Genomic DNA, 25,570 nt, shown 5'->3' with positions numbered 1-25,570 from the left:
GGCCTTGTGGTTAGTGTGTGTCTGTGTCACTTACGAACATGACCCTCTTGGGGATGTGGTCCGACTCCACCAAGGGATTTTTGTAGAGCCACAGCTCCTCTGGCTGGATCACTCTCTCAAAGGGCTCCAGGAACTCTGTGAATCTGAGGAAGCGACACAAATCCGCCGCATTAGCCCTGTCTTTCACAATACGTTCATTTTCGTATGGGTGGCCCCAGCTGGAATCAAACCCACAATCCTGGTGATGCAAGCCTCATGTTCTACAGGACCACAAGGATCTAGTTACAGTAATACTATGATTTAAGTTATTCTTTGATGGTTTGGACAGCAAACTAGCACTCCAACACTATGTTTAGAACATTGAAGAGGATTTTTGCTACTGGACTTAACACGTTTTTACACTTAACCTCTTGGAACAACCCATCCCGGATCCCGGAGAATTTTCATCAACTGACACTAATTAGCATAACGCAACGGACAAAAAATATTACTCGAAAATATTAATATTCATTAAATCACATGTGAAATAAAGTGAAACACAGCTTAGCCTTTTATTAATCACCCTGTCATCTCAGATTTTGAAATTATGCCAAAGCAAGACAAGCATTTGTGTAAGTTTATCGATAGCCTAGCATAGCATAATGTCCAGTTAGCAGCAGGAAGCTTGGTAACGAAAATCAGAAAAGCAATCAAATTAACTGTTTACCTTTGATGGTCTTCGGATGTTTTCACTGACGAGACTCCCAGTTAGACAGCAAATGTTCATTTTGTTCCATAAAGATTATTTTTATTGCCTGAAATACCTCCGTTTGTTCTTCACGTTTGGTTGAGAAATCCACCGGAAACTGCGGTCACGACAACGCCAAAAATATTCCAAATTAGATCCATAATATCGACAGAAACATGGCAAACGTTTTTTATAATCAACCCTCAAGGTGTTTTTCAAATATTTATTCGATAATATATCAACCGGGTCAGTTGGCTTCTTAGTAGGAGCAAGACAAACAATCGCTGCATTTGTCTATTACGCACATATCACTGAAAGCTACCAGCTGACCACTGACGCAATGTTGTCGCTCACGCTCATTTTTCAAAATAAAAGCCTGAAACTATGGATTGTGACACTAGATACATTAGGGAAGCCATAGAAAAGGGAATCTAGTTGACGTCACTTTCACTGCTCAATAGGGGGTTTCTAAATAAGACTCACTTCCTGATTGGATTTTTCTCAGGCTTTCGCCTGCAACATCAGTTCTGTTATACTCACAGACAATATTTTTACAGTTTTGGAAACTTTAGAGTGTTTTCTATCCTAAGCTGTCAATTATATGCATATTCTATTATCTGGTCCAGAAAAATAGCCTGTTTACTTTGGGAACGTTATTTTTCAAAAATGAAAATAGTGCCCCCTAGTTTCAAGAGGTCAACAGTTAAAGATGCCATCTGCGATCTTAAACACTTACACATTTGTAACATATTGTATGAATTGGAATTTTTAACATCATACAAATTACAAAAAGTTATATACAGTATATTTGGACCCATTTTGGCTCGTGAGCACTACCTTCAAAACTACTGACCAAGCTTCCTGCTGCTAACTGGACATTATGCTATGCTAGGCTATCGATAAACTTACACAAATGCTTGTCTTGCTTTGGCTGTAAAGCATAATTTCAAAATCTGAGATGACAGGGTGATCAACAAAAGGCTATGCTCTGTTTCACTTTATTTCACTTGTGATTTCATGAACATTGTATCCCTGAAAAAGGGGGGAGTCAAAATCAAAAATAACAGTCAGTATCTGGTGTGGCCACCAGTCTGCACACGGAACCTGGTAGCGGGCTGAAATACCACAACATACGGTGATCGCTACATAAATAGTCATATTAAACATTCATGAAAATACAAGTGTCTCACATGTATCGAAAGCCTAGAATCTTGCTAATCCAACTGTGTTGTCAGATTTAAAAAAGGATTTACCGCGAAAGAATACAATGCGATTATCTGAGGATAGAGCCCCATAAAAAAAACTATTTCAACCAGCAGAGGCTAACAAAATCAAACTGCATTAAAATAAATAGTTTACCTTTGACAATCTTCATCTGTTTGCAATCCCAATGCTCATTGTTACACAATGAATGATCTTTTGTTTGATAAAATCCGTTTTTATAGCCTAACAAGAAACATTTTGTGAACCGCTTGTGTCGTGAATTCCGTCTCATTCCATTTGACGACATATTCGAGGGTAAATACCCACACAAAACGTGACTTTTCTAGTCAAGTTTGGTTTCATTGCAATCAACTGGTTTGTTTGTAACACAATCAAACCTGATGGGCCATTTCGCAGGACATATTGACTGAAAGAAACCGATTTGAAGACAACAAGTAATGACATCATTGTGCACCAATGATATGACAACTGTTTCGTTGATTGACTGTATTTTAACCCAATGACCACTGATTGTCTTGAAATCTAGCTGGGTAGATAGCCTATGAGCTGAGGTAAATGGCAATATGCAATGGTTATGTGTTGGAAGACCAACCCATGTAGTAAACTCCGGCGTAAAGAGAGTCATTGCTATTGAAGTTTTATACCGGAAGGACCTACGCATATTACGCACAGCATTGTTTGGTAAACGCGCAGATTCAGCTGTTTATAAATCAATAAGTATGGCGACTAAGTCAGGGAAAGCTAAATCGAAGTCTAGATATACAGATGTACACACAATTTTAGAAGTAATTGATCGGAAAAATGAGAGAGAGTGTTGTAGGACGATTCATTTAGCGATTTCCAAGTGGAGGAATATTTTTTGAACGGAGAGGACATGTTTTGGACTGGTAAGTTCTTCACATGCTAAAGCCCTTGTTTGAAATTAATCATCTAAAATATTATTTGTGATTTATTTTAATTTTAGAAGAAATATATAAACATGTAATGTCATGAAATGTGAGATGCGTGTGTCTGCCGCCCCATCCCAACCCACATGAAATAGCCTATTTGAGGCTGTTGAGGGGAGGGGAGGCCCACAACAATGGCCAAAGTGAAATGGAGACTGTAGATACAGCTGGTCAGTTGTGATACAATAAAGACAGTAGATCTAGCTGGTCTGTCATAATATAATAGAGACAGTAGATGTAGCAGGTCTAGAATCATATATTCAACCTGTATCCCTGTACTCTATATACGTGTTATTTCTTACATTAGTACCCCAGGTCATCTTAGGTTTCATTACATACAGTCGAGAAGAACTACTGAATATAAGATCAGCGTCAACTCACCATCAGTACGACCAAGAATATGTTTTTCGCGACGCATCCTGTGTTCTGCCTTTCAAACAGAACAACGGAATGGATCGCATGCAGCGACCCAAAAAAATGACTCCGAAAAAGAGGGAAACGAGGCGGTCTTCTGGTCAGACTCCGGAGACGGGCACACCGTGCACCACTCCCTAGCATTCTTCTTGCCAATGTCCAGTCTCTTGACAACAAGGTTGATGAAATCCGAGCAAGGGTAGCATTCCAGAGGGACATCAGAGACTGTAACGTTCTTTGCTTCACGGAAACATGGCTCACTGGAGAGACGCTATCGGAGGCGGTGCAGCCAGCGGGTTTCTCCACGCATCGCGCAGAAACAAACATCTTTCTGGTAAGAATAGGGGCGGGGGCGTATGCCTTATGGCTAACGAGACGTGGTGTGATCAAAGAAACATACAGGAACTCAAATCCTTCTGTTCACCTGATTTAGAATTCCTCACAATCAAATGTAGACCGCATTATCTTCCAAGAGAATTCTCTTCGATTATAATCACAGCCGTATATATCCCCCCCCAAGCAGACACATCGATGGCTCTGAACAAACTTTATTTAACTCTTTGCAAACTGGAAACCATTTATCCGGAGGCTGCATTCATTGTAGCTGGGGATTTTAACACGGCTAATCTGAAAACAAGACTCCCTAAATTTTATCAGCATATCGATTGCGCAACCAGGGGTGGAAAAACCTTGGATCATTGTTACTCTAACGTCCACGACGCATATAAGGCCCTGCCCCGCCCCCCTTTCGGAAAAGCTGACCACGATTCCATTTTGTTGATCCCTGCCTACAGACAGAAACTAAAACAAGAGGCTCCCACGCTGAGGTCTGTCCAACGCTGGTCCGACCAAGCTGACTCCACACTCCAAGACTGCTTCCATCACGTGGACTGGGATATGTTTCGTATTGCGTCAGATAACAATATTGACGAATACGCTGATTCGGTGTGCGAGTTCATTAGAACGTGCGTTGAAGATGTCGTTCCCATAGCAATGATTAAAACATTCCCTAACCAGAAACCGTGGATTGATGGCAGCATTCGCGTGAAACTGAAAGCGCGAACCACTGCTTTTAATCAGGGCAAGGTGTCTGGTAACATGACCGAATACAAACAGTGCAGCTATTCCCTCCGCAAGGCTATCAAACAAGCTAAGCGTCAGTACAGAGACAAAGTATAATCTCAATTCAACGGCTCAGACACAAGAGGCATGTGGCAGGGTCTACAGTCAATCACGGACTACAAGAAGAAATCCAGCCCAGTCACGGACCAGGATGTCTTGCTCCCAGGCAGACTAAATAACTTTTTTGCCCGCTTTGAGGACAATACAGTGCCACTGACACGGCCTGCAACGAAAACATGCGGTCTCTCCTTCACTGCAGCCGAGGTGAGTAAGACATTTAAACGTGTTAACCCTCACAAGGCTGCAGGCCCAGACGGCATCCCCAGCCGCGCCCTCAGAGCATGCGCAGACCAGCTGGCCGGTGTGTTTACAGACATATTCAATCAATCCCTATACCAGTCTGCTGTTCCCACATGCTTCAAGAGGGCCACCATTGTTCCTGTTCCCAAGAAAGCTAAGGTAACTGAGCTAAATGACTACCGACCCGTAGCACTCACTTCCGTCATCATGAAGTGCTTTGAGAGACTAGTCAAGGACCATATCACCTCCACCCTACCTGACACCCTAGACCTACTCCAATTTGCTTACCGCCCAAATAGGTCCACAGACGATGCAATCTCAACCACATTGCACACTGCACTAACCCATCTGGACAAGAGGAATACCTATGCGAGAATGCTGTTCATCGACTACAGCTCGGCATTCAACACCATAGTACCCTCCAAGCTCGTCATCAAGCTCGAGACCCTGGGTCTCGACCCCGCCCTGTGCAACTGGGTATTGGACTTCCTGACGGGCTGCCCCAGGTGGTGAGGGTAGGCAACAACATCTCTTCCCCGCTGATCCTCAACACTGGGGCCCCACAAGGGTGCATTCTGAGCCCTCTCCTGTACTCCCTGTTCACCCACGACTGCGTGGCCACGCACGCCTCCAACTCAATCATCAAGTTTGCGGACGACACAACAGTGGTAGGCTTGATTACCAACAACGACGAGACAGCCTACAGGGAGGAGGTGAGGGCCCTCGGAGTGTGGTGTCAGGAAAATAATCTCACACTCAACGTCAACAAAACTAAGGAGATGATTGTGGACTTCAGGAAACAGCAGAGGGAACACCCCCCTATCCACATCGATGGAGCAGTAGTGGAGAGGGTAGCAAGTTTTAAGTTCCTCGGTATACACATCACAGACAAACTGAATTGGTCCACTCACACAGACAGCATCGTGAAGAAGGCACAGCAGCGCCTCTTCAACCTCAGGAGGCTGAAGAAATTCGGCTTGTCACCAAAAGCACTCACAAACTTCTACAGATGCACAATCGAGAGCATCCTGGCGGGCTGTATCACCGCCTGGTACGGCAACTGCTCCGCCCTCAACCGTAAGGCTCTCCAGAGGGTAGTGAGGTCTGCACAACGCATCACCGGGGGCAAACTACCTGCCCTCCAGGACACCTACACCACCCGATGTTACAGGAAGGCCATAAAGATCATCAAGGACATCAACCACCCGAGCCACTGCCTGTTCACCCCGCTATCATCCAGAAGGCGAGGTCAGTACAGGTGCATCAAAGCTGGGATCGAGAGACTGAAAAACAGCTTCTATCTCAAGGCCATCAGACTGTTAAACAGCCACCACTAACATTGAGTGGCTGCTGCCAACACACTGACACTGACACTGACTCAACTGCAGCCACTAATAATGGGAATTGATGGGAAATGATGTAAATATATCACTAGCCACTTTAAACAATGCTACCTTATATAATGTTACTTACCCTACATTATTCATCTCATATGCATACATATATACTGTACTCTATATCATCGACTGCATCCTTATGTAATACATGTATCACTAGCCACTTTAACTATGCCACTTTGTTTACGTACTCATCTCATATGTATATACTGTACTCGATACCATCTACTGTATCTTGCCTATGCTGCTCTGTACCATCACTCATTCATATATCCTCATGTACATATTCTTTATCCCCTTACACTGTGTATAAGACAGTAGTTTTGGAATTGTTAGTTAGATTACTTGTTGGTTATTACTGCATTGTCGGAACTAGAAGCACAAGCATTTCGCTACACTCGCATTAACATCTGCTAACCATGTGTATGTGACAAATAAAATTTGATTTGATTTGATATATATACAGTATATCTGTTTAATATACCTCAGCAGCATAATATTGTGTAGAGCTTTGGCAAAGTGGGTGATGTTATATCCTTCCTGTTTGGCCCTGTCTGGGGGTCTCATCGGATGGGGACACAGTGTCTCCTGACCCCTCCTGTCTCAGTCTCCAGTATTTATGCTGCAGTAGTTTGTGTCGGGGGGCTAGGGTCGGATTGTTATATCTGGACTACTTCTTCTGTCTTATCCGGTGTCCTGTGTGAATTTAAGTATGCTCTCTCTAATTCTCTCTCTCGGAGGAGGACCTGAGCCCGAGGACCATGCGTCAGGACTACCTGGCATGATGACTCCTTGCTGTCCCCAGTCCACCTGGCCTTGATGCTGTTCCAGTTTCAACTGTTCTGCCTGCGGCTATGGAACCCTAAACTGAGGTACTGTCCTGTTGCATCCTCTACTACTACTGTGATTATTATTATTTGAACTTTTGAAAATCTCAGCCATGTTCTGTTATAATCTCCACCCGGCACAGCCAGAAGAGGACTGGCCACCCCTCATAGCCTGGTTCCTCTCTAGGTTTCTTCCTAGGTTTTGGCCTTTCTAGGGAGTTTTTCCTAGCCACCATGCTTCTACACCTGCATTGCTTGGTGTTTGGGGTTTTAGGCTGGGTTTCTGTACAGCTCTTTGAGATATTAGCTGATGTAAATAAATTTGATTTTATATACATCTATTTGATTTGATAGAGGACTGAGGGTCTTCCAAATATTGAAAGTGTGTAAATAGTTACCCATATTATTTTGTAAATGTATTTTTTTGTTCTTTTTTGTTCTCCATTTTTGGGGGGGTTGTGTTGGAATACCATTTTGGCATTTTATATATAGTTATTTGTTTCAAAATGTATACCTTCACCAATTTGGCCACTCGGGTACATTTGGGCTACTTGTGTTGGACACCTGGGTGACTTCTTGATAAATGTCATGTAGCACACTCATTTTGGAAGTTATCTTTCTGAAACGTTGCACAAGTACTGTTGCCCTCATATTTTTCACTGAAATTGTCCCCATCATCCTATCTGAATGTTTGTTTTATCTTGTTCATTTTAAAGATGATACAACAATAAAAAATTGTATCCATTGTATTATCTAAACCAGATCTATTGTATTATATTCTCCTACATTCAATTCACATTTACACAAACTCCAGAGTTTTCTTTCAAATGGTACCAAGAATATGCATATCCTTGCTTCTGGGCCAGAGCTACAGGCAGTTAGATTTGGGTATGTCTTCAGGCGGAAATGTAAAAAAGTAGGGGGTAGCTCTAAGAATCTTCATGAGATGACACTCATATGACATGTTACACAATATATTTATGTTTTGTTCGATAATATGCATATTTATATCCACAAATCTCGGTTTACATTGACGCCATGTTCAGAAATGCCTCCAAAATATCCGGAGGAATTATAGAAAGCGACGCCAGATAATAGAAATACTCATCATAAACTTTGCCTAAAGATACATGTTCTACATATAATTAAAGATACACTGGTTCTTAATGCAACCGCTGTGTCAGATTTTTTTTAAACGTTACGAAAAAAGCCTACCATGCTCAGACCTAAAAGTATTTCTCCACCATGTTGGAGTCAAGAGAAATACGAAATTACATCATAAATATTCCCTTACCTTTGATGATCATTCATCAGAATGCAGTGCAAGGAGTCCTAATTCCACAATAAATCGTTGTTTTGTTCCATAATGTCCAATACTAGTGTCCAATTAGCTGCATTTGCTACCACTTTCAGCTCACGTGCCCAGAAGCTGACGCCGGTCCTGGACAACTCGCACGAAAACTTCAAAAATATATATTCCAGGTCGAATAAACTGGTCAAACTAAGTAGAGCATCAATCTTCAGGATGTTATTTTCGTATATATCCAATAACGTTCCAACCGGATCATTACATTTACATTTACATTTAAGTAATTTAGCAGACGCTCTTATCCAGAGCGACTTACAAATTGGTGCGTTCACCTTATGACATCCAGTGGAACTGCCACTTTACAATAGTGCATCTAAATCTTTTAAGGGGGGGGGGGGTGGGAAGGATTACTTTATCCTATCCTAGGTATTCCTAAAAGAGGTGGGGTTTCAGGTGTCTCCGGAAGGTGGTGATTGACTCCGCTGTCCTGGTGTCGTGAGGGAGTTTGTTCCACCATTGGGGGGCCAGAGCAGCGAACAGTTTTGACTGGGCTGAGCGGGAACTGTACTTCCTCAGTGGTAGGGAGGCGAGCAGGCCAGAGGTGGATGAACGCAGTGCCCTTGTTTGGGTGTAGGGCCTGATAGTTAGGCCCTACACGTTTTCAGCTACAGCCAAATGAAATGACGGTAGCACCCACAGAGAAATGCACCACAGGAAAATGGCATTCTGTCAGGACAGTGACTATTTCCCCTCCCATTCGGTCAAAGTTCACAGCAAAAGCTCCATTCCACTTTCTACTGAATGAGGACATCTAGTGGAAGGCGTAGGAAGTACTCCAGATCCATATCTTGTTGGGAAAGGAGGGGGCGATGACGTCAAAGTTGACCCACATTCAGAATTTCACTTCTTGTTTGGAAGATTGCCTGACCCATGAGTTCTGTTATACTCACAGACATAATTCAAACAGTTTTAGAAACTTCAGAGTGTTTTCTATCCAATAGTAATAATAATATGCATATATTAGCAATCTAGGACAGAGTAGGATGCAGTTCACTATGGGCACGCAATTAATCCAAAGTGAAAATACTGCCCCCTATCCTCAACAAGTTAATTGCCTACCGGCTGTAAGCTGTTAGTGTCTTAACGACCGCTCCACAGGTGCATGTTCATTAACTTCTTCGATATAGGGGGCGCTCTTTTAATTTTTGGATAAAAAAACGTTCCCGTTTTAAACAAGATATTTTGTCACGAAAAGATGCTCGACTATGCATATAATTGACAGCTTTGGAAGGAACACACACGTTTCCAAATCTGCAAAGATATTATCTGTGAGTGCCACAGAACTGATGCTACAGGCGAAACCAAGATGAAATTTCAAACAGGAAATGCCCCAGATTTTGAATGCGCTTCGTTCCAATGTCTTCTTATATGGCTGTGAATGCGCAAGGAATGAGCCTACACTTTTTGTCGTTTCCCCAAGGTGTCTGCAGCATTGTGATGTATTTGTAGGCATATCATTGGAAGATTGACCATAAGAGACTACATTTACCAGGTGCTCCGGTTGGTGTCCTCCGTTGCAATTATTGCGTAATCTCCAGCTGAGTGTATTTTACCATTTGCTTCAGAGGAGAAACCAAACTGCCACGAATGACTTATCATTGAATAGATATGTGAAAAACACCTTGAGGATTGATTCTAAACAACGTTTGCCATGTTTCTGTCGATATTATGGAGTTAATTTGGAAAAAAAGTTTGGCGTTGTAATGACTGAATTTTCGGGGGTTTTTCTTAGCCAAACGTGATGAACAAAACGGAGTGATTTCTCCTACACAAATAAAAACGGAACATTTGCTATCTAACTGAGAGTCTCCTTATTGAAAACATCCGAAGTTCTTCAAAGGTAAATGATTTTATTTGAATGCTTTTCTTGTTTTTGTGAAAATGTTGCCTGCTGAATGCTGGGCTTAATGCTATGCTAGCTATCAATACTCTTACACAAATGTTTGTGTAGCTATGGTTTAAAAGCATATTTTGAAAATCTGAGATGACAGTGTTGTTAACAAAAGGCTAAGCTTGTGAGCCAATATATTTATTTAATTTCATTTGCGATTTTCATGAATAGTTAACGTTGCGTTATGGTATTGAGCTTGAGGCTATAATTACGCTCCCGGATACGGGATTGCTCGACGCAACAGGTTAATGGTTTATTAAACAAGCATGGGAAACAGTGTTTAAACCCTTTACAATGAAGATCTGTGAAGTTATATGGATTTTTTAATACAGGGTCCTTTCTTTTTTTGCAGAGTTGATTTCTCATGCAATTAAAAAAAATGGAACAAGGTACTATAGCATTTTCTATTTGTGGCTAATGATTAGCCAACACTGTTTACTTACTGTAGGCAGTGCCATGAAACAAAATTAGAGCTCTTTGGCAATACAGTTCAGCGCTGTGTTTATAGACGTCCAAATTAGCATTCAATGAAAAGAACACCATCCCCACAATCATATGTGGGATGTTTGATAATGCTGTGGGGTTGCTTTGCTACCTCTAGTACTGGGGGCCTTGAACGTGTGCAAGGCATCATGAAGTTAGTAGATATAGGTGTTTGAGTCAAATTTCCAACCCACCGTCCATAAACTGGGTCTCCATTGAAGGTTGTTGGTCTTCCAGCAGGACAACAACCCCAAACACACAAGGAATGGTTCAAGAAGAGATACTGGACTGATCTGAAGTGGCCAGATCTGAATCACATCCAAAATGTATGGCAAGATATGAAAATAGCAGTTGGCGGAGGGTACCCCTCAAACATTGAAGAATTAGAGCTGGTTGGTGCTGAAAACTGAGCCAAATTGTGCCTCCAGAACAGCCTGAATATTTAAAGGAATGGATTCTACAAGGTCTCAAATGTTTTTTTGATATATTGGATCAAGGGACCTAAAGTGTGGCAGGAAAACATTGCCCATACCAGTACACCGCTTTCACCAGCCTGTACTGTTGACACCAGCATGGATCATGCTGCTTACGCCAAATCCTGAGTGCAATCAGCATGACGTAACTGCAAGTATTGGTTATAGTGTGCCCACTGGATCAGTTTCTTCTTGTTTTTAGATGATAGTGTGGTCATTGCAGTGTGGTCATCTATTTCATTGACTTTGTACATACAGTTGCAGCTGAAATTTTACATACACCTCAGCCAAATACATTTAAACTCAGTTTTTCACAATTCCTGACATTTAATCCCAGTAAAAAATCCCATGTTTTAGGTCAGTTAATCACCACCTTTTATTTTATGAATGTGAAATGTCAGAATAATAGTAGAGATCGATTCATTTCAGCTTTTATTTCTTACTTCACATTCCCAGTCGGTCAGAAGTTTACATACACTCAATTAGTATTTGGTAGCATTGCCTTTAAATTGTTTAACTTGTGTCAAACGTTTCGGGTAGCCTTCCATAAGCTTCCCACAATAAATTGGGTGAATTTTGGCCCATTCCTCCTGACAGAGCTGGTGTAACTGAGTCAGGTTTGTTGGCTTCCTTGCTTGCACTTGCTTTTCAGTTCTGCCCACAAATTTTCTATTGAATTGAGGTCAGGGTTTTGTGATGGCCACTCCAATACCTTGACTTTGTTGTCCTTAAGCCATTTTGCCACAACTTTGGAAGTATGCTTGAGATCATTGTCCATTTTCTTCATTTAATAGAGAAGGTTTTTGGGAAAGCCTTTCCATCTACCAAAAGACAGCATCATCGCTAACTGCTACACAAAGTGGTAGGCGCGTACACAGCACACACACAGATGGGCATTTTCGTTGCATAATCTGTTCATATCTTACAATAAACTTAGGCAAATAATACATTTTCAATACTTTTAGTTGATTCCCTATTATATTATATCAGCGTTTTAAACAAGTTTTTAACCAGTCTCCCATTTTCCGCTGGTAGAAGTGGGAGATTACATTGTTTACTAGCTTACTCTCATATGACTGCATGATCTAGAATGGACTACATTGACAGCCCACAGGCGGAAAATGGGAGACCCTGGATAAGAACATGTTTTAAAAGCTTATTTGATAGCGAAGGACATATTCAATTGTAAGTATTGTTCCTAGAGACACTGAATATGCCTCTTGACTGGAAACATTATTTTGGTGAAACCGAATAGTTTAGATTTGGTTAATCAAGGAGAACAGGCTACAGAAGCTTCCGCTGCTAGCCGTCTGTAAACACTACATTACTTGATCTGCCACTGAGTCAGTCTGCAGAGTGAAAACCAAACACGTCGCTGGAGGCGATAACAGCCCAGGACTTTGCCTCTGCACGAAGCACAATGTTCCTATATTAAAAATGCTTTCAGATTTTTCCAGATTTCCTCATACAAATTCTTACGTATAATGCCAACACTAAAAATCACACATTACAACGACAATTAATAATCAGTCACCTGGAAAGGTAATTCTTAGGCCATATTGATAACTAAATCATCAGCACTTCTCAAACAAAAGCTGTACAAGAGAGACAGTCTGCAGCATGTGCTGACGTGAACCCCCAAGGAGCCATCAGGACAAGTGCTTGGTCTGACAGGCAGACCCAGAGGCTCTGACAACAATGTGGCCAGCTCTGCCTAGAGCAGCCCAGCACTGTCTCACACACACGCTTGGACGCACACAAACATACACTCATGTAAACACACACACACACACAAACAACCACTTGAGTGGCTGTCACTCCGGGCTGGGGTCTTGGGGTTTCGAGTAACGGGACTGGGGATGGAGGGTCGCTTCTATTGTTTCACCATGCAGCTCCTTTTCTCATTCATCTTGCCTTCACTCAGAGAAGGGAGCAATAGGGCGGCAACATGGCATAGTTGGAGTAAAGGAGAGAGAAAAAGAGCATGGAATGACAGTGAGGAAGCGTGAAAGATTGAGCAAGAGATTAAGGAGAAAGGGAGAGTGTAGACATAGATGAGAGAGTACATTTGGGTAGGTAAAGGATCTCCCTTTTAGCACCATCCTCTGCACTGACAGTTCCATTCCCCACACTCACAACACATCTCTAATCTCTACCTGACTGGAACAGTTCCAGAGCTCCAATTCCCTCTGAACGCAACACTCAACCGTTAGTAACACTCATAAAGCTGCCTGTGGATGTCCCTTCACATTATGAGAAATATACTTACACACCCATGATGCCATCTATTTTGTTAAGTGCACCAGTCCCTCCTGCAGCAAAGCACCCCCACAACATGATGCTACCACCCCCGTGTTTCACAGTTGAGATTGTGTTCTTCAAATTGCAAGCATCCCCCTTTTTCCTTCAAATATAACAATAGTCATTATGGCCAAAGAGTTCCAGACCAGAAAGTACGATCTTTGTCCGCATATGCAGTTGCAAACTGTAGTCTGGCTTTTTTACGGTAGTTTTGAGCAGTGGCTTCTTCCTTGCTGAGCGGCCTTTCAGGTTATGTCAATATAGGACTCGTTTTACTGTGGATATCGATACTTTTGTACCTGTTTCCTCCAGAATCTTCACAATGTCCATTGTTGTTTTGGGATTGATTAGCACTTTCGCACCAAACTACGTTCATCTCTGAAAGACAGAATGTGTCTCCTTCCTGAGTGGTATGACAGCTGCGTGGTCCCATGGTGTTTATACTTGTGAACATTGTTTGTACAGATGAACGTGGTACCTTCAGGCATTTGGAAATTACTCCCAGGGATGAACCAAACTTGTGGAGGTCTACAATTTTTCTTCTGAGGTCTTGGCTGATTTCTTTTGATTTTCCCATGATGTCAAGCAAAGAGGCACTGAGTTTGAAGGTAGGCCTTGAAATACATCCACAGGTACACCTCCAATTGACTCAAATGATGTCAATTAGCCTATCAGAACCTTCTAAAGCCATGACATAATTTGCTGGAAGTTTCCAAGCTGTTTAAAAGGTACAGTCAACTTAGTGTATGTAAACTTCTGACCCACTGGAATTGTGATACAGTGAATTAATCTGTCTGTAAAACAATTTATCTAAAAATCACTTGTGTCATGCACAAAGTAGATATCCTAACCGACTTGCCAAAGCTATAGTTTTATTGTTAACAATGTGTGGAATGGTTGAAAATGAGTTTTAAATGACTCCAACATAAGTGTATGTAAACTTCCGACTTCAACTGTATATAATTATGCATAGCTTACCTCATTGTTAAAAGTGTTATGTTTTGTGTTTTTCATTGCTTTCCAAGTCTTATGCTATCACTCTCATAGGAACCAGAAGGAGAAAGTGGAGGTGTGATGAGAGATGTAATTAAGATTGTATATGGTGTAATCATAGAACAGAGGCCATAAGTCTCTGAGTTTGAAAACCTCACGGAAAAAAAGGCAACAACCTGAACAAGGACCAGAGGTTCCAAGTGCGGTGATCCCAGGGGACCAGGTCTACATCCAAGTGTTTTCCGGAGGAAGTGGAGCGAGAGGGTCCCTACAAAGTGTTCCTAGCAACACCAACAGCCGTCGAGGTGAAAGGAAGTTGCTAAGGATTAAGAGTGGCAGGTTGTCTCCTTGGAAACATAGGTGCTTCCCATCTCACTTATACAGGTACATACTTGAATGTTTGGGACTTAAGCTTTAGAGGAGGGTTATATTGCGAAATTTCCAGAACATGTGTGTTCATTTCTGAGGAGTTAGCGAGAATAGTGCACTTTATATGTGTATCTGTGTCATTAGACACCATTAGACATGCACATGTCTGGGGAGTGGACATGACTGTTTATTTCTGTTACAGTGCTATGGCCTAATATTTACTGTTGCTATGGTTGGTTATGCCCATTGCGAATTTTCTAGAACATGTGTGTTCATTCCAGAGGAGTCAGCAAGAATAATGCACTCTATATGTGCATCTGTGTCATTAGACACCATTACGTGCACCTGTCTGGGGAGTAGACATGACTGTTTATTTTTTTAACCATTGCTATGGCTCTAAAGTTTCCATGCCCTAATGTGAAACTAAACTAAAATTAGTGCAAGGCAAGAAGATAACAGTGGTTAAATGCAAGAGGGGATAGTCATTAAGAGGAGTTACTAGTTACTAAACAAAATAGATGGCATCACGAGAAAGGAAAATTACGTGGATATTTTGAAGCAACATCTCAAAACATCAGTCAGGAAGTTAAAGCTTGGTCGCAAATGGGTCTTCCAAATGGACAATGACACCAATGACCCCAAGCATACTTCCAAAGTTGTGGCAAAATGGCTTACGGACACAACGTCAAGCTATTGGAGTGGCCATCAAAGCCCTGACCTCATTCCTATCAAAAATATGTGGGCAGAACTGAAAGTGTGTGTGCGAGCAAGGAGGCCTACAAACCTGATTCAGTTACAACGTGACAAAATTCACCCAACTTGTGGACGGCTACCTGAAACATTTGACCCAAGTTAAACAATTCAAAGGCAATGCTACCAAATACTGATTGTGTATGTAATCATCTGACCCACTGGGAATGTGATGAAAGAAATAAAAGCTGAAATAAATCACTCTATTATGATTCTGACATTTTTACATTCTTAAAATAAAGTGGTGATCCTTACTGACCTAAGACATGGACTTTTTACTAGGATTAAATGCCAGGAATTGTGAAAATTGAGCTTAAATATATATTTGGCTAAGGTGTATGTAAACTTCCGACTTCAACTGTAATTCAAATCAAAAACACATGAACAACGCACAGACATAAAACTGAAACAGAACAGTAACGCCTGTGGAAAGAACCAAAGGGAGTGACATATACTGTATATATAGAGTACAGGGAACATGAGGTTGAATATATCATTAAATACCTGCTAGATCTACTGTCTCATTTATATTATGACATTTCAGCAAGATCTACTGTCTCTATTATAATATGACAGACCAGCTATATCTACTGTCTCCATTTCACTTTGGCCATTGTTGTGGGCCTGCCCTCCCCTCAACAGCCTCAAATAGGCTATTTCATTTCAAACAACGGCATTAGCATGAGAAGAACTTACTAGTCCAAAACAATGTCCTCTCCGTTGAAAAAATATTCTTCCATTTGGGAATCGTCCTCGATCAATTTCTTCTAAAATTGTGTGTACATCTGTATATCTAGACTTGCGATTTTGTCAGGGTTTACCAGAATTGGATTGCAGAAGCAGACCAGGACAAGGTGAGTATAAAGATGGTGAATATTTATTAATCAATGAGAACGTGGAGGTAGATAGTTCCGGGTGGAGGAGCGGGCAGCGGAGGTGGGTTGATGGGAGTGGATAGGCAGATCCAATGGATAACAACACACTGGCGACGAGCAGACAGGGATGGGGTATGGGTTCCGGGTGAATGGCTGTAGACAAAACAAACGGCGGTAAGTTAACCTCATAGTCCGACCAAACCCGTATGCGGTAGCGTAACTACAGCCTCAAGCTCATTAGCATAACGCAACGTTAGCGATTTCTAAAAATCGCAAATGAAATGTAATAAATATGCCTGTTCTCAAGCTTATCCTTTTCTTAACAATCCTGTCGTCTCAGATTTTCAAAATATGCTTTAGAACCAGAGAAAATCACTAATTTGTGTAAGAGTGGTGATAGCTAGCTTAGCATTAGCGTTAGCATTTAGCACGCAACATATTCACAAAAACCAGCCAAGGAATCAAATAAAATAATTTACCTTTGAAGAACTTCAGATGTTTCAATGAGGAGACTCTGTTACATAGCAGATGTCCAGTTTTTCCTGAAAGATTCTTGTGTAGGACACATCGTTACCTTTTGTTACTATGCATATGGCTACCGAAACTAACCGAAAATTCAGTCACCTACATGTCGAACTTTTTCCGAATTAACTCCATAATATCGACTGAAACATGGAAAACGTTGTTTGAATCAATCCTGAAGGTGGTTTGTCATATTTCTCTCCATTGAAAGCACCGTCCTTGTAGCCTGGTTTGTTCTGAGATTTGAATGGAAAAATACCGGGACCTGACTTTTGCGCACCGATTGCCACGCAGACACCAAGCGGGACACCTGGTAAATGTAGTCCCTTATGGTCAATCTTCCAATGATATCCCTACAAATACGTCACAATGCTGCAAAGACCTTGGGGAAACAAGAGAAAGAGTCCGTTCATTCCTGTCGCATTCACAGCCATATAAGGCGATCATGGAAAACGTAGCCTCAGAAATCCTGTGCATTTCCTGGTCGGTCATACATCTTGGTTTTGCCCGAAGCATTTGTTCTAAGGGACTCACAGTGAAAATCTTTGCATTTCTGGAAACGTAAGACTGTCTTCTTTCCAAAACTATCAATTCCAAGCATATTCGAGCATCTTTTCGTGACAAAATATTGCGCTTAAAACGGGCACGTCTTTTTATCCAAAAATGAATTACTGCCCCTAGAGTCTTAACAGGTTAAAGGCAAGCAAGACGTACAAAACAATAAAACAAAAACAAACTCTATAAACTGGAGGCTGGTTCGTGGGCACAACATACTGTTCATGGCTAACGATCCGACAGGGAATGGATGTCAGGTCAGAGCTTTTGAAGGGGAGAGGTGATGATCAGGACAGGTGTGCAGATTACTGATGGGATACAGGTGCGGGTGAACATCGATCTCCCAACAAGCTAATTCGCCCCGGCAACCAGACAGGGTGCGTTCCAGGACACCGGTAACACACTCCAGGACAGAAACACAGGCAAACACAGGCTCAGGAAGCGGGATTCGTGACAGTACCCCCCCTCCGACGAACGCCACCGGGCGGACTACCTGGAGCGCCAGGGTGGAGGCAGTAGAAGTCACGAAGCAGGTCGTCATCAAGGATCTGACGCCGAGGAATCCAACTCCTCTCCTCTGGACCATATCCTTCCCAATCCACGAGATATTGGAAACCTCGACCCCGCCATCTGGAATCCATTATGCGGCGCACCGTGTAGGCAGGACCACCTCCGATCATCCGAGGAGGAGGAGGACGAGGAGGAGGGGGCAACAGAGGACTGAGGAGAACCGGCTTGAGGCAGGAGACATGAAAGGTGGGGTGTACACGAAGCGTTGCCGGCAATTTGAGTCGGACCACAACAGGGTTAATGATTCTCTCCACCACAAACGGACCAATGAACTTTGGTGACAGTTTCCTCGACTCAGTCCGTAGAGGAAGATCCCGTGTAGCCAACCAAACCTTATCTCCGATGGTATAAGCGGGAGCAGGAATACGACGACGATTCGCCTGGATCTGATACCGGTCAGAAACTCTAAGGAGGACCTTCCTGGCCTGATGCCAGGTCCGGTGGCAACGACGAATGTGGGCCTGGACAGAAGGAACCGAAAGATCCCTCTCCTGAGAAGGAAACAAGGGAGGTTGGTATCCGTACAGGCATTGGAAGGGGGACATCCCAGTGGCAGATGAAGGAAGGGTATTATGGGCATACTCGACCCAGGGTAATTGAGATGACCAAGAGGTGGGATCAGACGAGACAAGACAACGCAGCGTGGACTCCATCTTCTGGTTGGCTCTCTCCGCCTGACCATTAGATTGTGGGTGAAATCCAGAAGTGAGACTGACTGTAGCTCCAATGGCCAAACAGAAGGATCTCCAGACAGCAGAGGTAAACTAAGGACCACGGTCAGAAACAATGTCACTGGGCAATCCGTGGACCCTGAAAACCTCCCTAACCAGGATCTCGGATGTCTCCGTGGCAGATGGAAGCTTGGAGAGAGGGACAAAATGAGCAAACTTCCTGAATCTGTCCACAATGGTCAGAATGACCGTGTTCCCAACAGAAGGGGGCAATCCAGTGACAAAATCCAGGGCCAGATGCGACCAAGGTCGCCGAGGAATAGGTAGGGGGTGAAGAAGCCCAGAGCTGGGCCGATTGGTACTTTTGTTCTGAGCACAAACAGGACATGCGGCAACAAACCTTCGGGTATCTTCTCCCATGGCAGGCCACCAAAATCGTCTGCGCAGTAGCGCCATAGTCCGAGCAACGCCAGGGTGACAATCTATCTTGCTGGCGTGGGACCACTGAAGAACAGCAGAACGGACCGACTCAGGCACGAACAACCGACCGGGTGGACCGTTACCGGGGCCGGGCTGCGTCCGAAGGGCCGCCATCACATCCTCCTCAATCCTCCATGTAACGGCTCCCACGACAAGGTTCTGGGGAAGAATCGTCTCAGTCTTGGCCCCACTCTCATCTGTCTTGGAGAACATCCGGGACAAGGCGTCCGCTTTGCCGTTCTTCGACCCAGGTTGGAACGTCAGAGAAAAATTGAAGCGTCCACCTGGCCTGACGGGAGTTGAGACGTTTAGCCGATTGCACGTAAGCCAGATTCTTGTGGTCAGTCCAGACCACAAACGGTTGCTCCGCTCCCTGCAACCAGTGACGCCACTCCTCCAAGGCAAGCTTCACAGCGAGAAGCTCCCGGTTACCCACATAGTTTCTCTCAGCTGGTGAAAGACGACAAGAGTAGAAAGCGCAGGGATGGAGTTTACCGTCAGTGGAGCTACGCTGGGACAGGATGGCGCCCACCCCCACATCAGACGCGTCCACCTCAACAACAAACTGACGGGAAGTGTCAGGTTGAGAGAGAATCGGCGCGTTGGTGAATCGGCTCTTCAAGTTCAGAAATGCTCGGTCTGCCTCAGGAGTCCAACAGAAAATTCTGGTGCAAGACGTCAGAGCAGTTAAAGGGGCGGCCACCCGGCTGTAATCACGGATAAACCTCCGATAGAAGTTCGCAAATCCCAGGAATCTCTGGAGCTGCAATCTCGTACCGGGCCGGGCCCAATCCCGAACCTTCTCTTGGTCCATCTTGATCTCACCCCTGGAGATGATGTACCCGAGGAAGGATGTAGTGTGGGCGTGAAAATCACACTTCTCTGCCTTCACAAACAGACGGTTCTCCAATAACCGCTGCAGGACCTGCTTAACATGCTGGATGTGGCTGGAAAGCTCCTTAGAGAAAATCAGGATGTCATGCAGATAAACGAACACAAACAGAGCGATCATATCCCTCAGCACGTCATTCACCAAACTTTGGAACACTGCTGGAGCGTTTGAAAGTCCAAACGGCATCACCTGGTACTCGAAATGTCCCATAGGTGTATTGAATCCAGTCAACCACTCGTCCCCCTCTTTGATCCGAACCAGATGATACGCATTGCGTAGATCAAGCTTCGTAAACACAGTAGCACCCTGTAAAGAATCGAAAGCGGAGCTCATCAAAGGCAAGGGGTACTTGTTCTTGACCGTAATATCATTCAACCCCCGATAATCAATACACGGTCGAAGAGAGCCATCCTTCTTACTCACAAAAAAAAAATCAGCTCCCAGGGGTGATGACGAGGGACGAATGAGACCTGCAGCAAGAGACTCCTTTATGTATGTCTCCAGGGCTTCCCGCTCAGGTCGAGAAATACTGTATAACCGTCCCTTGGGAAAGGCAGCTCCAGGGAACAGCTTAATTGTACAATCATAAGGTCGGTGGGGAGGAAGTGACTGAGCTTTCTGCTTACTGAACACCTCACCAAACTCGTGATATGTTTCAGGAACCAGGGACAAATCAGGAGGAGCAGACTCACTGATCCGACTGGGGACAGCATGAGAACAGGCAGTCCTGAGGCAGTTAGCATGGCACTCAATGCTCCAACTAGTTACCTTACCAGTCACCCAATCGAACGAAGGATTGTGTTCTCTTAGCCAGGGGTATCCAAGAACCAGAGGAACATGGGGGGAAAGGCAAAATGAAAAAAGAAATAACCTCTGAATGATTCCCCGACAACAACATCTTAACCGGTTCAGTTCTCATCGTGATCCGTGCCAGACTACTGCCGTTCAGAGTGGTTGCTTCAATGGCTTCCGGTAATTGCTCCTTGGAAAGCCCCAGCTGTTCCACTAAGTCGGCATCAATGAAGCTGTCATCGGCACCTGAATCGATGAAAGCGTTAATCGCTAAACTCTGATTCTTATTTATGAGGGTAGCAGGAAAACGAGGTCTGACAGGGCTCTTGAGAGGTTGAAACTGGCTCGCTAACAAACCTCCCAAACTTAACGAGCCGAGCAGTTTAACGGGCGCTGAGGACAAACGGAGATGTAATGTCCTGAGCTACCACAGTAGAGGCAGCTGTTGGTCTCACTTCTACGTTGCGCTCGTCCTTAGGTAACCCGTGCCGCCCCACTTGCATAGGTTCAGGATCTGGCGGCAGGACTCCTCCACTAATCCCGTGTGAGGGAAAATGATCAACCCGTTCTGGTCCACTTCCTGACCCGAATGGTAACAGAGTCTCAGATTGATTAGATGGACCCCACTGCTTCTCCCTTCTTCTCTCTCGGACTCTATTATCTACCCGAATAGCTAAGGTGACCAAACTATCTAGGTCACTAGGCTCTGGATAGGAGATCAGCTCGTCCTTGAGTTGCTCCGACAACCCCTGGTAAAAAAAACGCTTGTAGTGATTCCTCATTCCAACCACTCTCCACAGCCAATGTCCTGAATTCTATCACAAAGTCTGCCACACTGCGAGCTCCTTGGCGAAGAGAGAACAAACGTTTAGCTGCGTCCTTACCTCGGACTGGATGGTCAAAAAGCTCTCATCTCTGCCGTGAAACGATGGTATGACGTCATGCATGTGTCCCGTCGTTCCCAAACAGCTGAAGCCCATTCCAGAGCTCTACCACGCAGCAACTCAATAACAATAGCTATCCTAGCCTTATCTGTGGCGTAAGAGTAGGGCTGCAGATCAAAAACTAACCCACACTGTAAAAGAAATGAACGGCATCCTCCCAGATCTCCCTCGTACTTCTCCGGTGTCGGAACCTTGGGCTCACGGAAGGAACCCGCTCCCGAATCGGCAGGTGATATGGGTGAAACAGGTGGTGAATGATCCGCCGGCAACCTGAGCTGATCCTGGATACTCGTTAATCTATCCGATAAGTTCCGGATTGAACCCGCTATCTCGTGTAGCGCCGTGTTGTGTTGTCCCAACATCTTCTCCTGCTGGGTAATTGTATGGCAAACAGAGTCCAGGTCCGCTGGGTCCATCACTGGCCGGATCGTTCTGTCAGGGTTTACCAGATTTGGACCCAGAAGCAGACCAGGACAAGGTGAGTATAAAGATGGTGAATATTTATTAATCAATGAGAACGTGGAGGTAGATAGTTCCGGGTGGAGGAGCGGGCAGCTCCTTTACTGATGGGATACAGGTACGGGTGAACATCGATCTCCCAACAAGCTAATTCGCCCCGGCAACCAGACAGGGTGCGTTCCAGGACACCGGTAACACACTCCAGGACAGAAACACAGGCTCAGGAAGCGGGATTCGTGACAGATTTACCAAAACAATGCTGCGTGCAACATGCGTGGCTCCATCCGGTATGAATCGTCAATGGCGAATGAACCTCTTACACCGGAGTTTACTACATGGGTTGGTCTTCCAACACAAACATTACATATTGCCGTTTACCTCAGCCCATTGGCTATCTACCCAGCTAGATTTTAAGACGATCAGTGGTCAATGGGTTAAAATACGGTCAATCAACGAAACAGCGGGCAAATCATTGGTGCACAATGATGTCAGTACTTGTTGTCTTCAAATTGGTTTATTTCAGTCAATACGTCCCGCGAAATGACCCATCAGGTTTGGTTGTGTAACAAACAAACCAGTTGATTGCAATGAAACTAAACATGACTGGAAAAGTCACGTTTTGTGTGTGTATTTACCTCAAATGTGTACATTTACATTTACATTTAAGTCATTTAGCAGACGCTCTTATCCAGAGCGACTTACAAATTGGTGCGTTCACCTTAAGACATCCAGTGAAACAGCCACTTTACAATAGTGCATCTAAATCTTTTAAGGGGGGAGGGGGTGAGAAGGATTACTTTATCCTATCCTAGGTATTCCTGAAAGAGGTGGGGTTTCAGGTGTCTCCGGAAGGTGGTGATTGACTCCGCTGTCCTGGCGTCGTGAGGGAGTTTGTTCCACCATTGGGGGGCCAGAGCAGCGAACAGTTTTGACTGGGCTGCGCGGGAACTGTAATTCCTCAGTGGTAGGGAGGCGAGCAGGCCAGAGGTGGATGAACGCAGTGCCCTTGTTTGGGTGTAGGGCCTGATCAGAGCCTGGAGGTACTGAGGTGCCGTTCCCCTCACAGCTCCGTAGGCAAGCACCATGGTCTTGTAGCGGATGCGAGCTTCAACTGGAAGCCAGTGGAGAGAGCGGAGGAGCGGGGTGACGTGAGAGAACTTGGGAAGGTTGAACACCAGACGGGCTGCGGCGTTCTGGATGAGTTGTAGGGGTTTAATGGCACAGGCAGGGAGCCCAGCCAACAGCGAGTTGCATTAATCCAGACGGGAGATGACAAGTGCCTGGATTAGGACCTGCGCTGCTTCCTGTGTGAGGCAGGGTCGTACTCTGCGGATGTAGTCGAAAATGGAATGAGACGGGATTCACGACACAAGCGGTTCACAAAATGTTTTGTGTTAGGCTATAAAAATTGATTTTATCAAACAAAAGACCATTCATTGTGTAACAATGAGCATTGGGATTGCAAACAGAGGAAGATCGTCAAAGTTAATAAAGCAACAGCACTCTAGCAGTAGTCAGGCTGCTTATGAAGCCTTGTTAGTGTATAGGTGAAATTAGCTTTTGAATTCTGTGTCTTCTTCGGCTTCAGACAAAAGATAATATTTCAGTGAAATGTTTTGTTGTTGTATTAATATAGAGAGGCATTGAGTGATAAGAAGCATATGGAGGAATAGAGAGCAGAGGCATACCAAGCGCTTCCTGGTGTCACTGTCAGATGGTGCTGGCAGGGGATCCCTGGCTGTCCTGGAGTCCTCAGGTGATAGGCAGACCACACGCTCTCATTCTGCTCTTATCAGGCACATATCTCTCACAGCCAGGACACCACTGTCTATCTATCATTTCTACTACATCTATCTCTACATCATATCTATCTCTAAATCTCTTGCAACATTTATTTTTTCCATCTCTTCACCTCTTTATCCGCAACTGTATCCAAATCTTATCTTTCCATCTCTCAGCCATGTTCAGACTCCATTCACACATCAGTCTCTCTCACTCCTCAGAGACAGTGAAATGACCATGCTGGTTAATCAAATCATGCTTCAGCCAGGCAACTAAATTTTTTTTGGAGTGCATCAGACAAGCAGAACGCCCTAATCCGGCACAATTTGTGTCCTTAAGTTTCAAAGGCTCATTCTGTTTCAGTTGTGTGTCTGACTGTCTCTGTGTCTGGCTCGCCATCAAATCTGCCATAATCCATATGTAAACATGCAAGCAGGTGCGCACACACATTTATGTGCATACTACAGGTATGTAAACCAGTGGTGGCTGGTGGGCAGAGATATATGAGGACTGGCACATTGTAATGGAATGGTTTGAAACCATGTGTTTGATGCCATTCCATTCATTAAAATAAGCATGTTCTCCTATATTTCCAGCCTCCTCTGATGTAAACCCATGTACACACGCAGATCACCACTAGGCCTCTACATCCAAAAGGAACAGGGGGCATTATTCAAATGGTATTGCACAGCTGTGTTGATAAATTATACATTACGCTAAAAGAAGGAACAGGTCAGATCATCAAGGTGAACAAAATTAGCTAAAGCTACAAGTGATGGGCCTCCCAAATGGCACTGCATTTCAGTGCTAGAGGCATCACTACAGACCCGGGTTCGATCTTGGGCTGTGTAACAACCGGCCTTGATCGGGCAGCGCACAATTGGCCCAGCGTCGTCCAGGTTAAGGGAGGGTTTGGCTGTGGGGGCTTTACTTGGCTCATCGCACTCTAGCGTCTCCTTTTGGCGGGCTGGGTGCCTGCAGGCTGACCTCAGTCGTCAGTTGAACACTGACCTCAGTCGTCAGTACTCCGAGACATTGGGGCGGCTGTCTTCCAGGTTAAGCAGGCGGGTGGTAAATAACTCTGGACCACCTATACTCCACACAGAGAGATGCGTACAAAGCTGTCCCTCACCCTCCATTTGGCAAATCTGACCATAATTCCATCCTCCTGATTCCTGCTTACAAGCAAAAACTAAAGCAGGAAGCACCAGTGACTCGATCAATAGAAAAAATGGTCAGATGAAGCAGATGCTAAGCTACAGGACTTTTTTGCTTGCACAGACTGGAAAATGTTCTGGGATTCTTCCAATGGAATTGAGGAGTACACCACATCTGTCATTGGCTAAATCAATAAGTGCATCGATGACATTGTCCCCACAGTTACCATACGTACATACCCCAACCATAAGCGATGGATTACAGGCAGCTTCCGATGAACCAT

At 44.2% G+C, this 25,570-nt stretch overlaps 1 protein-coding gene across 1 annotated transcript in view; it reads right to left on the bottom strand.

Annotated features, from left to right (window-relative positions):
• LOC115107210 (phospholipid phosphatase 4-like) overlaps positions 1-25,570 on the bottom strand; it is a 146,832-nt gene that overhangs the window by 84,211 nt on the left and 37,051 nt on the right. The window contains exon 2 of the mRNA XM_065008059.1: positions 35-143. Within this exon, the coding sequence (XP_064864131.1) occupies positions 35-143 (109 nt within the window). The remainder of the gene's footprint in view (positions 1-34; positions 144-25,570) is intronic.

This window comes from Oncorhynchus nerka, linkage group LG23 (genome assembly GCF_034236695.1).
Source record: "Oncorhynchus nerka isolate Pitt River linkage group LG23, Oner_Uvic_2.0, whole genome shotgun sequence".
Lineage (NCBI taxonomy): Eukaryota > Metazoa > Chordata > Actinopteri > Salmoniformes > Salmonidae > Oncorhynchus > Oncorhynchus nerka.
The sequence above is the reverse complement of the archived record's forward strand: the minus strand, read 5'-3'. Positions and strand labels throughout refer to the sequence as shown.